At 42.6% G+C, this 16,329-nt stretch overlaps 1 protein-coding gene across 4 annotated transcripts in view; it reads right to left on the bottom strand.

The window, feature by feature from the left end:
• Positions 1-16,329, bottom strand: part of ADD2 (adducin 2) — a 175,495-nt gene that overhangs the window by 46,581 nt on the left and 112,585 nt on the right. For all 4 annotated transcript variants that reach the window (XM_069766531.1, XM_069766533.1, XM_069766534.1 and 1 more), the window contains exons 2-4: positions 7,881-8,087; positions 2,543-2,681; positions 515-666 (exon numbers count right to left, since the gene is read on the bottom strand). In XM_069766531.1, coding sequence (XP_069622632.1) covers positions 515-666; positions 2,543-2,681; positions 7,881-8,063 — 474 coding nt within the window. In that variant the 5' untranslated portion in view covers positions 8,064-8,087. The remainder of the gene's footprint in view (positions 1-514; positions 667-2,542; positions 2,682-7,880; positions 8,088-16,329) is intronic.

The raw sequence follows: 16,329 nt of genomic DNA, 5'->3' as shown, positions 1-16,329 counted from the left end.
ATGTTTCCATGATGAGTATTGGGTGAGTTTTTGATGTTGCAGATTTTCTGCATCTATTCACTAAATTAGGTGACTTGCATTTTTCATTGCATTTTTGTGTCCGTTTTTTTACGTGTTTTTATTTCGTTTTTGATGTTGCAGTTTTTGTCTTTTTTTGGTATGTTATGTTTTAAATAAAGCTGTTTTGTTGTTGATACTTCCTGGTTGAAAAACTTTATTGACACAGCCATGTGGGCATTACATGTGCGTTTTAATAGCGGATACACACAAAAAATGAATATGTGTCTTTTACCTGAGAATTTTATATATTTACTACAATTTTATGGGGAATTTACATGCGGCGGATGTGAAACACGCACCACAGCTCAGTTTACACTGTATAAAAAAAGAACACAATGGGCAGGAAATTTCTATCAATCCTTTCCATTTTGCTGGAACTGTAAGACACTGCATTTTTTGTGCAGAAATTCAGTGTTAAAAAAGCACCAAAAATTCATCATGGCAAATTACTCACTGAAGCAAAAGTGCCACTGAGCTGCGCCCAGCCATTGAGGTCTATGAGCCTGTAGATGCTGGCCAGTTTACATCTCATTAGCCTTTCACCCTTTGCCAAGGGTACAGGATCATTGCAGTGAAGGTCATTGATCGGCGCCACCATGGACGAGTCTGGAAAATGAAGGTTATGTTTTCAGAAGTTAAAACAAAGGAAACTTACGGTAATAGCAATGGTTGACAGACAAAGGCAGAAGACTAGCCGCAAAATTACATTTGGGGCTATTTGAATATTAAGGGACTCTCAGATAACTTTAGGCTATGTTCACATCTTGCAATTTTTTTGCGTTTTTTTCTGCACTCATAACCTAATCTCTTGGCAGTAAAGAAGCTGCTAAAAAAAGGTTTTGCTGCCTTTTTTCAGGTACATTTGTCTCTTGTACATGATGATAAAGTTTTAGTGCCTGTTGTTCCTGAGTTTTCTGCATCAAAAACGCAGCAAAACCTGATACCTGCGCTTTTTGCTGCATTTTTGCACTTACTCATTGCTTTATATGGGTCAAAAAATGCTGCAAAAACACTGAAACAATTCAGTTAGGAAAAAAACAACGTGTGAGCATAAGATTTCTGAAATCTCATATCTTTAACTGGTTGTGTTAAAAGCAGCTTTTAATTTGTATAAAAAATTCAGCCAAAACGCAACATGTGAACATAGTCTTAGGCTATAAAACACAGACTTGAAAAATCGGTACCAGTGTCATCAGTGTGTCACCAGTGGTTTTACGGTACAGATAAAGAAATAACTAAGTGACAAAGCTTCTCCTATACTGTGCAATGTTAAACACGTCCAGCACACATACTGTACACTGATGGCTTATGGACGCCATCCATGTGTTGTATGTCTTTTTCACTGACCCATATACTTGAACTGGCCCTTGTCATCCATGCTGCCGGACGAAAGCGGACATGTCTCCATGTGTTTTACATGGACACATGATCTGTGTAAACAGCCGGACATGTGCATAGCCCTACAGGTTATAATGGGTACGTATGGTATGCATGCAAAAACGGATACCATAGGTACTAAAAACATGGACGTGTGAAGGAGGCCTAACCTAAACTCCCATTCCCATCACACACACAATGTATGCTACATACCAGGGCTGGCTTCATCACCCAGCACACCAGGGCAAGTTCCGGGGCTCTGGACGAACCATATGCTATATGGTCAGTTATAGTCATTATTAGGATACAGGCTAAAGAACCTCTGAACATGTATAAGTCCAATAACCTGATTCATCAAAGCTTTTCCATTGGTATTTTTTACAGAGAAAGCCTTGAAAAGTTGCAAAATTTTGGCCCAATTTGAGGCTGTCCTAAAGTTTTGTGACTTTTGGCGTTCTGACGCTATTTTTGCTCAGCTCTGAAAAAGTGAGTGGAGCTGAGGTGGGTTGGGGCGACCACCGATCGTCAAATTCATGATGATAAGCTACGCCACAATTCTTACTCCAGGGGTGGGATGTCACACACAAGGTCACACCACTGGGCCAATGTTCCTGATTCACCTCTCAATGAATCAGGAACGTCTGACTCCAGCAAGTCCCCTCATCAATAGAAGTGTGAACAACACCGCCCTTGTTGTATCGGACCCCAAATCTTTCTTATAAGCTAAAGTGGTGCTCTCTTTTTTTCTTTGTGAACATTGCAAATTCATGTGCGTTGCTCTTTTGCATGGGACTACACACTGACACATTGTCAGCAATCAATATTACCAAGGCAGGCAGAGGCTCCTGGCCCTCATGCAAATCCTGTAACCGGGCCCCTCGCTTATCAGGAGCCATTTATAACACTGATGTCTTGTTTTGGGGCAGAGGAACCTCATTGTCATTCTGCAGCTCAGAAGAAAGAAGTTTGTGTGGAAATTTCCGACGAAGGTTAAGTTGAATTTTATATAGTAATTTCCAGTTACGTAAATGATATTCAGAGAGGACATCTCAGTAACTTCATCCTCCCTTGTCCAAGTCCCCAGAGAGAAAGTGGAAGAACGTACTGACTGGACAGGTGGGGAAGACAGATGGTGCAGTGCTGGCCATGAAGTCAGCGATTTGCCTGAGAGCCCAGATATTAGAGGAGTTGTTTCCTTTCTTCATCTGCTCCTGAATTAAACTTTCCAGTTCCTCCCTGAAAGACTGAAAGTAAATGGAAGCAAACATAAAACCAAAGTAAGAAGTCAATAAATCAGACATAAAATAACATCACACTGTTACACGACTATATACACTGACATGTTTTCATCTTCATCTTTCAGACGGAATTCATCACTAAAAAATCTAAACAGAATTGATAACATAGGGGCCCTATTTTGGATAAATATAGCCACCCCCCCCCCTGCAAATCCCATCTGGATTGATAAATATCAGCAATGTAAAAAAGAGACCACCTGATTGCCAAAAGAATGATGGCAGCCATCATATTATTACCGGGCTTTACCAGTGGAAGGTAAGATAGTGGAGGACATCGAGGGCAATCTTATGACAGAGTCAGACCATGTCACTGCTAAGGGGCCAGTGGAGACAGGGGTGGCCGGTACTGTTTTTTCCACTCCACTATGCTGTAGGCTGGTGAGAACCTGGGTAGAACTCCACCTCAGGCCTTGATCACACATTCAGTATTTGGTCAGTATTTCATCAGTACGTCACCACTTCTGCATTTAGCACCCACTCCTGGTTTTGGCTTACAAATACTGAGGTAAAATACTGACCAAATACTGATACTGTGAACGTGGCCTTAGGCCTCATTCAGATGTCAGTAATTTTTCTTTGACGTAAAAACACGGACCGTTGTTCATTAATGTTTGGATCCAAGGTTCATGAGTGTTTGGTCAGTGATTACCATCAATGTTTCATCAGTGTTTGATCAGTGTTTATAATTGGTGTTTTGTCTGAGTGTGAGTTTTTTGGATCTGAGTTTCATCAGTGTTTGGTCATTTTTTACCATCAGTGTTTCATCAGTGTTTGGTCAGTGTTTACCATCAGCGTTTGGTCCCAGTGTGCATTTTTACCATCAGTGTTCCATCACCGATTCTCACGTGTGGATAATTAAATAAATTACAAAGCTTCTTAATAGAAAATCAAAAAGGCGGTTCAGCACTATCAGAGCCCCTGAAATACACCACATGGCTACATAGATCTCATGGTACTCAACTTGATGAGAGATAATTGTAATATATGCTTCAAAAAATACGAGAAGTGGCACTCACCAGCCATAAAAATTCACTTTATTTCGACATCATTAAAAGCATGTTAGAGGGTAGGTGGGATGCGCTGTGGATGATGGCCATTTCACATATAACAACACTTCTACGAGTTCCAATGCGGACTGAGGATTGGAGATCGGGACCCCTAAAAGGGTTGTTATATGTGAAACAACTGTCACAGGGAACTAGTCTGATTGCCGTATGTGGAGTCGGGAAGGAATTTTTTCCCCAATGTGGAGCTTACTCTTTGCCACATGTTTTTTTTTGCCTTCCTCTGGATCAACATGTTAGGGCATGTTAGGTTAGGCTATGGGTTGAACTAGATGGACGTCTAGTCTTCCTTCAACCTTAATAACTATGTAACTATGTAACTATGTAACTAATCTAGATACAATCATTGTGGCCTCGTTTATTGTGAAGGGCATCAATTCCCTTACAAAATGTAACCAAATTTTGAATCTTCTAATTTAAAAACATATATTGATAGCTTTGATACTAGAAAGGTATGAAAAATGTAATAAAATCCTATATATTCCCTAAAATACTAAATACCGTAAATGTGCTGCCTATTTTATCAATATATTCAGAAAAACAGAAAATCAAGACTACCATATAAACTTCTCAACACAAGGAGGCATTGGACTTCTAGACATCTATACTTACTACAAAGCAATACACATAAATAGGTGGTTGAAACTTTCTAACTCTTCAAAACAAAACAAATCAGACTTAGAAAACCTACTACTAGGTAAAATCACTCATAGATACATTTGGAATAACTCCCTCCCTAAATCTGATATGTTTTGGGATTACATCACGTCTACTACCTTATCTTTGCCACATGGGTTTTTTTTTCTTCCTCTGGATCAACATGTTAGGGCATGTTAGGTTAGGCTATGGGTTGAACTAGATGGACTTAAAGTCTTCCTTCAACCTTAATAACTATGTTACTATGTTACTATCTACAGCTCATCCCGTTTACACCCTAACATGATTTGAATAATATCGAAATAAAGAAAATTTTTATGAATCGTGAGTGCCACTTTTTTATTTTTTGAAGCATAATTACACAGCTTCTCCTATACATTACAATGTTAATCATGGGCAGAACACGCACAGCGTGTATGTGTATTCATGGACCCATAGACTTGTATGGGTGAATTTGGTCTGTGATATGGGTCAAAACTGGACAAGCCTACATGATTTTTTGGGAGACACACGATCTGCAAAAAAATGCAGACACGTGAGCAGCAGCATAGACTTTAATAGGTGCGTGTTCTGTCAGTGAAAACCATAGATGGAACAAGTAAGCGAAAAACAAATGTCTGAATGAAGCCTTACAGAGGAACTTCCAAGAAAGGGTGGTGGGAAAAGAGTGGCGAGGGAAGACACACTGAAATTACTGTATCTAGACCGGATAGCAAAACTTGGAACTATAATGGGACCCATTTTAATCTTTGCTTTTGGGTGCCCACTTCTAAGTTACACCACTGAACACTTAGCCTGGACAGAAAAACAATATTAGGGCGGTTTCACATGTCAAGATTTTTCCGGTACCAGAAAAATCGGTACCAGAGATATCCGTGTCTGTGTGCTCACGTGGTACATCCTTGTGGCACACATGCAGCAGCCGTGTGCCACATCAGAACCACACGGATGGCCGCCGGGAAGCAGCGCTACAGTAAGCTGCTGTCCCCTGCTTGTGGTGCTGAAGCCGGCTGTCATCCGCTCTCCCCTGATCGGCCAAAAGCAGCGCGAGCCGGGGAGATGGGATGAAAGAAAAAACAACGTGAGATCCCCCCCTATATTTTCCAACCAACCCAGCAAAACTCACAGGTGCAGGCTGCTATTCTCAGGCACCCTAGCCTAAAAAAGCAGCCCACAGCTGCCCACAAAAGGCGCATCTATTAGATGCGCCAATTCTGGAGCCTTGCCCTGTTCTTCCCACTGCCCTGTAGCATGGGCATATGGGGTAATGAGGGGTTAATGTTACCTTCCTATTGTAAGGTGACATTAAGCCGGCTTAGTAATGGAGAGGTGTCAGTAAGACACCTATCCATTACTAATCCCACAGTTGTTCAAGAGATAATAAAATACACACACACTAAGAAAAAATTATTTTAATTAAATAAAACAGTACTTACAGTTTTTCCATATTTATTCTTCTTCCATTCCCAGCGAAGCGCTCATTCTCCTGTAAAAAATCTTAAAATAATAAACCAGCAATATGACCATACCTGTCCGCCGTACAGTCAAGTCCCAAGCAGTAATCCATATCTGGGGGCATTTATATTTTACAACCGGGAGTGCTGCTAATGCGGCCACTCCCGGCTGTAAACAACTGGGGAATGAATGAAATGCAGGGAGCGGAGCTTCGGAGACTAGCGGTGCCGTCACCGAAGCTGCGCCCCCTGGTGGCATGAACTAAGATGAACTCTTCAGCGTGACGTGATAGGATATAGATAGCCTAGCCCCCCAGATCCCACCACACTACTTATAAGTTGATGGTGGAAATATTGCCCGGGGTGTATGTGTAAATGTTTCATAAGAAGGCAAATGACAGCTAGGGGATAGCAAATAGGAGACAACTGAGTTGTCTTACAATCATGAATATGCGGATCCACCTCCCATAGGGGTGGAGCCGCATATTTATTACTGTAAATGAGCGGCCCCACGTGACCGCTGATACAGTAGAAGGTGCGGCCAGGACAGGAAGCAGCGCCAGCCAGCGAGGGAGCCGGGTGAGTATTTTAATAACAGAGGGGGGGGGGGGGATGTTGGGCGCACAAGGGGTGGGAGGGGGGTGGGGTCATGGATCTTTATTTTAAACACGATTATTCATATCTTCTCTACAGCAAACGCTGCTGCAGGGAAGATATGAATCGCGGCTTCAGCACCAGATGCAGGGGACAGCGCTAAACTTTAGCGCTGTCTCCTGCACGGTGCGTGTGGTACCCAGTGGGCACACGGGCGGCACACGTGTGCCACACTGATGTGCCACAGAAACACACGGGCACACGGACACGGATAATTCCGGTACCGATTTTTCCGGTACCGGAATTATCTGGACGTGTCAGACTGCCCTAAGGTAACATTTACACATACACGCCGGGCAATATTTCCACCATCAGCTTATAAGTAGTGTGGTGGGACCCAGGGGGCTAGGCTATCTACATCCTATCGTGAACAAGCATAAAGGAAAGGCTGGAGCGAGCCGCGGGGCATTGTTGAATGGGGAGGGGTATGTAAATTTGGGGATATTTTAGTTCGGTTTCTGGGGCGGTTACCTCAGTTCCTGCTCAGGAGTTTACAAGAGCAGTCCCGCCTGCCCTTGTTCTGCTTTATTTTGGGGTTATTGGGCGATTATTTTATTGGGTGATGGTGGTTGGGTTGCGGTTGGGGTGTTCTTGAAGTTGGTGCTAAATTGGTCTTGGGGATATGGATTCCTCATTTGTTATTATATGGTGTTTTGGTCTGGTGATTTTGGGGGGATTTCGGCAGTGGTGTCAAATCTCCAGGGTTTAAGTGGACAATGGAACCCCGTAGGGGTATTGGTGCTCCCGAACCAGTGGGGGTTACGGCTGGGAGGAATTTATGGTCTGTTATTTGTTCACTAAATATTTTGTTACGGTTAATCACCAGATTTTGGGAGCTTCAAGGACCCTCCCAGTGCTATTTACTTTACTGTTTGAATAATCTGTATGATATTTAAATAAAGGCTGCTGTGGCCATTATTATCCAATTTACAGTGTTATTGACTTATTTTGGGCTACAGGTTAGGGGGGGGGTGGTTATTCTTATGGCAGGGAGTTTTATTATAATGTGAAAAACCCAATGTCAAGGGTATAGATTGTGGTTGTCCCTATTGGATTAACATCTGAGGACTGGTTTATACCACTCCCAGCATTCGTTCTGCCTATTCATCCTTAAGCGCGGTATCATACTATATCAATGTTATAGAGTTGTTTAATATGTTTGAAGAACCACGAAGACCATGACCAGGATCATATTTCTAAAACGTAAGTGTCAATTAATAGAATGCATTCAGATTTAGCACCAATAGTCAGTATGCATTCAGACCAAGCTATATGTGCATGCATTTTTTCTTTCCCCACTCCAGGTCACCACTCACCGGACTTTGTAGAATCATGGTTACACGTTTCTTCTGCTCCATGACATTGAAGTCTTGCCTCAGGTCGGCTGCCATGTTCCGAATTCGCAAGTATTCTGGATCATTCTCTGAATATCGCTCAAAGTATCTTGGTCCTTCAGCGGGAGGGGAGGTCACAGCCTCAGGGGTGGTTTGGGTGCTCATCTCTGTCTCCACCGCAGATGAGTCCTAGAGGTAACAGAGAGGATCGGTCAGTATGTAATATCAGACGTTCCCATCACATTGTTATTAATGGTGAGTTCTACATATCTTTTTTATTAACGGTGAATATGATATCCAGCAACCAACAAACTCAATAATCAATATGAGGCAGGGTCCTCTGCAAATTTTATGTAATAGAAAAAAGCACACTCTAGATTATTTCCTTTCCCTTTATACTGTTACATGAATGATTGTTTAGTGTGTCATTTAATTGACTGAAGGTTCCCAAAATAAAAATTAAGGGCTGGCCAATAGAAACACCAGTTTTGCATAACAATTAATTAGACCTATTTACATTTGGGATGTCACTGATATATAATAATCTATTACTTACTGTTCTCTAATTAGTGATAGGAAGGTATTAAATGCATGTATTTCAATCTCTATGCCTTCCCCGCATATAAGGTTTTATTGCACTAATAAGAGCACCATAAACTCTGTGCTATTGTGAACACACAGGCTACATGTGTGTGAATTACTTGTACGATGGACTCCTCGCCAGAGACGGACTACACCTCAACAAACCTGGGAAACACACATTCGCCAGAAGACTCGCTACACTCATCAGGAGGGCGTTAAACTAGAAGAAGAGGGGACGGGAAGAAAAACATTAGACTTGAACAAAGAAGATCCAGGAAAACATACTCAGAAGGGAGGTAAGAACATTTCTAAAACAATCCACAGCGAGGAGATTGGAACAAAACAAAATCCTCTAAACTGCATGCTCGCAAACGCCAGAAGCCTGACAAACAAGATGGAAGAACTAGAAGCAGAAATATCTACAGGTAACTTTGACATAGTGGGAATAACCGAGACATGGTTAGATGAAAGCTATGACTGGGCAGTTAACTTACAAGGTTACAGTCTGTTTAGAAAGGATCGTAAAAATCGGAGAGGAGGAGGGGTTTGTCTCTATGTAAAGTCTTGTCTAAAGTCCACTTTAAGGGAGGATATTAGCGAAGGAAATGAGGATGTCGAGTCCATATGGGTCGAAATTCATGGAGGGAAAAATGGTAACAAAATTCTCATTGGGGTCTGTTACAAACCCCCAAATATAACAGAAACCATGGAAAGTCTACTTCTAAAGCAGATAGATGAAGCTGCAACCCATAATGAGGTCCTGGTTATGGGGGACTTTAACTACCCGGATATTAACTGGGAAACAGAAACCTGTGAAACCCATAAAGGCAACAGGTTTCTGCTAATAACCAAGAAAAATTATCTTTCACAATTGGTGCAGAATCCAACCAGAGGAGCAGCACTTTTAGACCTAATACTATCTAATAGACCTGACAGAATAACAAATCTGCAGGTGGTCGGGCATCTAGGAAATAGCGACCACAATATTGTGCAGTTTCACCTGTCTTTCACTAGGGGGACTTGTCAGGGAGTCACAAAAACACTGAACTTTAGGAAGGCAAAGTTTGACCAGCTTAGAGATGCCCTTAATCTGGTAGACTGGGACAATATCCTCAGAAATAAGAATACAGATAATAAATGGGAAATGTTTAAGAACATCCTAAATAGGCACTGTAAGCAGTTTATACCTTGTGAGAATAAAAGGACTAGAAATAGGAAAAACCCAATGTGGCTAAACAAAGAAGTAAGACAGGCAATTAACAGTAAAAAGAAAGCATTTGCACTACTAAAGCAGGATGGCACCATTGAAGCTCTAAAAAACTATAGGGAGAAAAATACTTTATCTAAAAAACTAATTAAAGCTGCCAAAAAGGAAACAGAGAAGCACATTGCTAAGGAGAGTAAAACTAATCCCAAACTGTTCTTCAACTATATCAATAGTAAAAGAATAAAAACTGAAAATGTAGGCCCCTTAAAAAATAGTGAGGAAAGAATGGTTGTAGATGACGAGGAAAAAGCTAACATATTAAACACCTTCTTCTCCACGGTATTCACGGTGGAAAATGAAATGCTAGGTGAAATCCCAAGAAACAATGAAAACCCTATATTAAGGGTCACCAATCTAACCCAAGAAGAGGTGCGAAACCGGCTAAATAAGATTAAAATAGATAAATCTCCGGGTCCGGATGGCATACACCCACGAGTACTAAGAGAACTAAGTAATGTAATAGATAAACCATTATTTCTTATTTTTAGGGACTCTATAGCGACAGGGTCTGTTCCGCAGGATTGGCGCATAGCAAATGTGGTGCCAATATTCAAAAAGGGCTCTAAAAGTGAACCTGGAAATTATAGGCCAGTAAGTCTAACCTCTATTGTTGGTAAAATATTTGAAGGGTTTCTGAGGGATGTTATTCTGGATTATCTCAATGAGAATAACTGTTTAACTCCATATCAGCATGGGTTTATGAGAAATCGCTCCTGTCAAATCAATCTTATCAGTTTTTATGAAGAGGTAAGCTATAGGCTGGACCACGGTGAGTCATTGGACGTGGTATATCTCGATTTTTCCAAAGCGTTTGATACCGTGCCGCACAAGAGGTTGGTACACAAAATGAGAATGCTTGGTCTGGGGGAAAATGTGTGTAAATGGGTTAGTAACTGGCTTAGTGATAGAAAGCAGAGGGTGGTTATAAATGGTATAGTCTCTAACTGGGTCGCTGTGACCAGTGGGGTACCGCAGGGGTCGGTATTGGGACCTGTTCTCTTCAACATATTCATTAATGATCTAGTAGAAGGTTTACACAGTAAAATATCAATATTTGCAGATGATACAAAACTATGTAAAGCAGTTAATACAAGAGAAGATAGTATTCTGCTACAGATGGATCTGGATAAGTTGGAAACTTGGGCTGAAAGGTGGCAGATGAGGTTTAACAATGATAAATGTAAGGTTATACACATGGGAAGAAGGAATCAATGTCACCATTACACACTGAATGGGAAACCACTGGGTAAATCTGACAGGGAGAAGGACTTGGGGATCCTAGTTAATGATAAACTTACCTGGAGCAGCCAGTGCCAGGCAGCAGCTGCCAAGGCAAACAGGATCATGGGGTGCATTAAAAGAGGTCTGGATACACATGATGAGAGCATTATACTGCCTCTGTACAAATCCCTAGTTAGACCGCACATGGAGTACTGTGTCCAGTTTTGGGCACCGGTGCTCAGGAAGGATATAATGGAACTAGAGAGAGTACAAAGGAGGGCAACAAAATTAATAAAGGGGATGGGAGAACTACAATACCCAGATAGATTAGCGAAATTAGGATTATTTAGTCTAGAAAAAAGACGACTGAGAGGCGATCTAATAACCATGTATAAGTATATAAGGGGACAATACAAATATCTCGCTGAGGATCTGTTTATACCAAGGAAGGTGACGGGCACAAGGGGGCATTCTTTGCGTCTGGAGGAGAGAAGGTTTTTCCACCAACATAGAAGAGGATTCTTTACTGTTAGGGCAGTGAGAATCTGGAATTGCTTGCCTGAGGAGGTGGTGATGGCGAACTCAGTCGAGGGGTTCAAGAGAGGCCTGGATGTCTTCCTGGAGCAGAACAATATTGTATCATACAATTAGGTTCTGTAGAAGGACGTAGATCTGGGGATTTATTATGATGGAATATAGGCTGAACTGGATGGACAAATGTCTTTCTTCGGCCTTACTAACTATGTTACTATGTTACTATGTTACAATCCAACTAATACGCAGTCATATCATCGTAAATAGCATTCCAATGCATGTTTCGCCAGCTAAGCTGGCTTCTTCTAGTGTAGTGAGCGGCAGCTGCAGACAGGTGCCAGAAATGAGAGCACCCTGGCACCCAAGCTGTGTGAGCTCCTGCCATGATGCTGTGTGAGCAGCACTGCTGGTTTTCACCAGTATCGGACTGGGGTGCCAAGGGACCACCAGTAACATTGACTTTGGGGGGGCCCACTTTTCACCTGCATGCGCCCTCTTTCGCAAATTTACATACACTTCTATATAATAATAAACTGGGTAGTATGGTAAATTAATGATGATATGCTACTTTTTTCTATACAGAGTGTATCAAGTAAATTATGCCAAGTACTGCCCATATAGTGGGGTTGGGGGCCCTTGTCTACACAGGGGCCCACCGGGCGATTCCCCTGTTCCCCTATGGGCCAGTCTCAGCCTGCCAGTATCAGCATACCGCAGACTGACTTCAGGCCGTGATCGCTGTGGGAAAAAATCTATATATATTCATCTTTTACATTTTAAAAACTTTGTGTCTGTTGTGTCTCACCCTTGCCTCTTAGGCAATTTTACGACCACTTTGTGGTCTTTTTGCTATTAATAAAGGACTTTTTATACGTTCATTTTGTGTGTGGTGCCTTTCTCTGTAGGTGTTCATTTTAAAAACTACAGAAAGGATAATAGTCTGATGCAAAAGTTTGGGCACCCTGCATGGTTAGTACCAAGTAGCACCCCCTCTGGAAGTATCACAGCTTGGAAACCCTTTCTGTAGCCACAATAGAGTTTCTCAATTCTTGTTTGAGGGATTTTCATCCATTCATCCTTGGAAAATTCTATCACGATCTATCGTTAAAATGGCGGTTCCAGCTTGGTGAAGTCTGTGATCGCGTACTACTACGGATTTCCAGAATGAAAGAGCGCTATGGATTACTTACCCGCCTTGGCTCCTGTCCAGAGATTTCTGTAAGGCCTCATTCAGACATCAGATATTCTCATGTAGTATAAAAACAGACTGATTATTTTCATCAGACTGAAGACATCCGAATGCGTTCCGTTTTTTTTTCCTCACAGATTTATTGACTGGCCTTGCTGATTTTAATCTGATCCTCGGATGAAAATTGGACATGTCTCAGCGATTTTCTGCGGATCGATCCGTCCGCAAAGAATCATTGACATATGAATGGCCCCATAGACTATCACAGGTACGAGTTTTATCCGTGAAAATCGGACATCTGAATGATGCCTTAGGCTACATTCCCATTATGAGTATTTGGTGAGTTTCTTATGTTGCAGGTTTTCTCCAGCATTTCTGCACTTATCAGCTAAACTAGGTTACTTGCAATTTTTTTTTATTTTGTCTTTGAGTGAGGTTTTTTTACATTAATTTTTTGTCTCTTTTTGGTATCTCATGCTTTAAATAAAGCTGATTTGTTTTTACAATACTTTCTGTTATTTAGTTTTGATAAAATGTTATTGACATAGTCATATTATGCAGATTGCATGCATTTTTAGCTCGCTTTCATAGCAGAAACGGACTAAAAACGCATATGTGGTTTTTGCCACTTAATACAATTTGATGGAGACAATCTGCACCGAAAACTCAGCGTTCTAGGAGAAATCGACATGTTGCGCGTTTCAAACACGCACCGCATGGGCATGAGATTTCTATAAATCCAATCCACTTTGCAGGAAATTTAAGGTACTGTGTGTTTGGTGGAACAAAAATACAGACTGTCAAAAACTCATAATGGTAACTTTGCCTTACCAAAACTCTAAGCTAAAAACCATGCATATCAATGAATGTTCTGTTTGATTTTTAGTGTCAGAAATTTTAGAGAAGTCCCAAAAGGGCTTGAAAACTCTTAAAGTCGGCCGGTCTTAAGCTACAAGTCTGCAGTTACTATGTGACTGCAGGCTTGTGAATATTCACATTGCGTGCTGTTATGAACTGGTGATTCAGAACCACAATGGACCTAGTGGTTAAGAGCACACAAAGTGACCTGATAGTTAATAATAACATAGGACGAGCTCTCAGATGTGGGAACTCTGCTGACCGCAATCCCTAATCCTATTATACCACACTAGAGGTAGCCGTGGAGCGCTCCTGACCAGACCTAGGCGCCTCGGGCACAGCCTGAGAAACTAGCTAGCCCTGAAGATAGAAAAATAAGCCTACCTTGCCTCAGAGAAATTCCCCAAAGGAAAAGGCAGCCCCCCACATATAATGACTGTGAGTAAAGATGAAAATACAAACACAGAGATGAAATAGATTATAGCAAAGTGAGGCCCGACTTACTGAATAGACCGAGGATAGGAAAGATAGCTTTGCTGTCAGCACAAAAACCTCCAAACAACGACGCAGAGGGCGCAAAAAGACCCTCCGCACCGACTAACGGTACGTAGGTGCTCCCTCTGCGTCTCAGAGCTTCCAGCAAGCAAGAAAAACCAATATAGCAAGCTGGACAGAAAATATAGCAAACGAAAGTAACACAAGCAAAACTTAGCTTATGCAGGGTAGACAGGCCACAAGAACGATCCAGGAGAGAGCAAGACCAATACTGGAACATTGACTGGAGGCCAGGAACAAAGAACTAGGTGGAGATAAATAGAGCAGCACCTAACGACTTAACCTCGTCACCTGAGGAAGGAAACTCAGAAGCCGCAGCCCCATTAACATCCACCAGAGGAAGCTCATAGACAGAACCAGCCGAAGTACCACTCATGACCACAGGAGGGAGATTGACCACAGAATTCACAACAGTACCCCCCCTTGAGGAGGGGTCACCGAACCCTCACCAGAGCCCCCAGGCTGACCAGGATGAGCCAAATGAAAGGCACGAACCAGATCGGCAGCATGAACATCAGAGGCAAAGACCCAGGAATTATCTTCCTGACCATAACCCTTCCACTTAACCAGGTACTGGAGTTTCCGTCTCGAAATACGAGAATCCAAAATCTTCTCCACAATATACTCCAACTCCCCCTCAACCAAAACCGGGGCAGGAGGGGCAGGAGGATCAACGGATGGAACCACAGGTGCCACGTATCTCCGCAACAATGACCTATGGAATACGTTATGGATGGAAAAAGAAGCTGGAAGGGTCAAACGAAAAGACACAGGATTAAGAACCTCAGAAATCCTATACGGACCAATGAAACGAGGCTTAAACTTAGGAGAGGAAACTTTCATAGGAATATAACGAGATGACAACCAAACCAAATCCCCAACACGAAGTCGGGGACCCACACAGCGCCTGCGGTTAGCGATACGTTGAGCCTTCTCCTGGGACAATGTCAAATTGTCCACTACATGAGTCCAAATCTGCTGCAACCTATCCACCACAGTATCCACACCAGGACAGTCTGAAGACTCAACCTGCCCTGAAGAGAAACGAGCATGGAAACCAGAATTGCAGAAAAACGGCGAAACCAAAGTAGCCGAGCTGGCCCGATTATTAAGGGCGAACTCAGCCAAAGGCAAAAAGGACACCCAATCATCCTGATCAGCAGAAACAAAACATCTCAGATATGTTTCCAAGGTCTGATTGGTTCGTTCAGTCTGGCCATTTGTCTGAGGATGGAAAGCCGAGGAAAAAGACAAATCAACGCCCATCCTAGCACAAAAGGCTCGCCAAAACCTCGAAACAAACTGGGAACCTCTGTCAGAAACGATGTTCTCCGGAATGCCATGTAAACGAACCACATGCTGGAAGAACAATGGCACCAAATCAGAGGAGGAAGGCAATTTAGACAAGGGTACCAAATGGACCATCTTAGAGAAGCGATCACAAACCACCCAAATGACCGACATTTTTTGAGAGACGGGGAGATCCGAAATAAAATCCATAGAGATATGTGTCCAGGGCCTCTTCGGGACCGGCAAGGGCAAAAGCAACCCACTGGCACGAGAACAGCAGGGCTTAGCCCGAGCACAAATCCCACAGGACTGCACAAACGAACGCACATCCCGCGACAGAGACGGCCACCAAAAGGATCTAGCCACCAAATCTCTGGTACCAAAGATTCCAGGATGACCAGCCAACACCGAACAATGAACCTCAGAGATAACTCTACTCGTCCATTTATCAGGGACAAACAGTTTCTCCGCTGGGCAACGGTCAGGTCTATTAGCCTGAAATTTTTGCAGCACCCACCGCAAATCAGGGGAGATGGCAGACAAAATTACCCCCTCTTTGAGAATACCCGCCGGCTCAGGCAAACTCGGAGAGTCGGGCACAAAACTCCTAGACAGGGCATCTGCCTTCACATTTTTAGAGCCCGGAAGGTACGAAACCACAAAGTCAAAACGGGAGAAAAACAGCGACCAACGAGCCTGTCTAGGATTCAACCGTTTGGCAAACTCGAGATAAGTCAAGTTCTTGTGATCAGTCAAGACCACCACGCGATGCTTAGCTCCTTCAAGCCAATGACGCCACTCCTCGAATGCCCACTTCATGGCCAGCAACTCTCGATTGCCAACATCATAATTACGCTCAGCAGGCGAAAACTTCCTGGAAAAGAAGGCGCATGGTTTCATCACCGAGCCATCAGAACTTCTTTGCGACAAAACAG

Source organism: Ranitomeya imitator, chromosome 4 (assembly GCF_032444005.1).
Source record: "Ranitomeya imitator isolate aRanImi1 chromosome 4, aRanImi1.pri, whole genome shotgun sequence".
Classification (NCBI taxonomy): domain Eukaryota; kingdom Metazoa; phylum Chordata; class Amphibia; order Anura; family Dendrobatidae; genus Ranitomeya; species Ranitomeya imitator.
The sequence above is the reverse complement of the archived record's forward strand: the minus strand, read 5'-3'. Positions and strand labels throughout refer to the sequence as shown.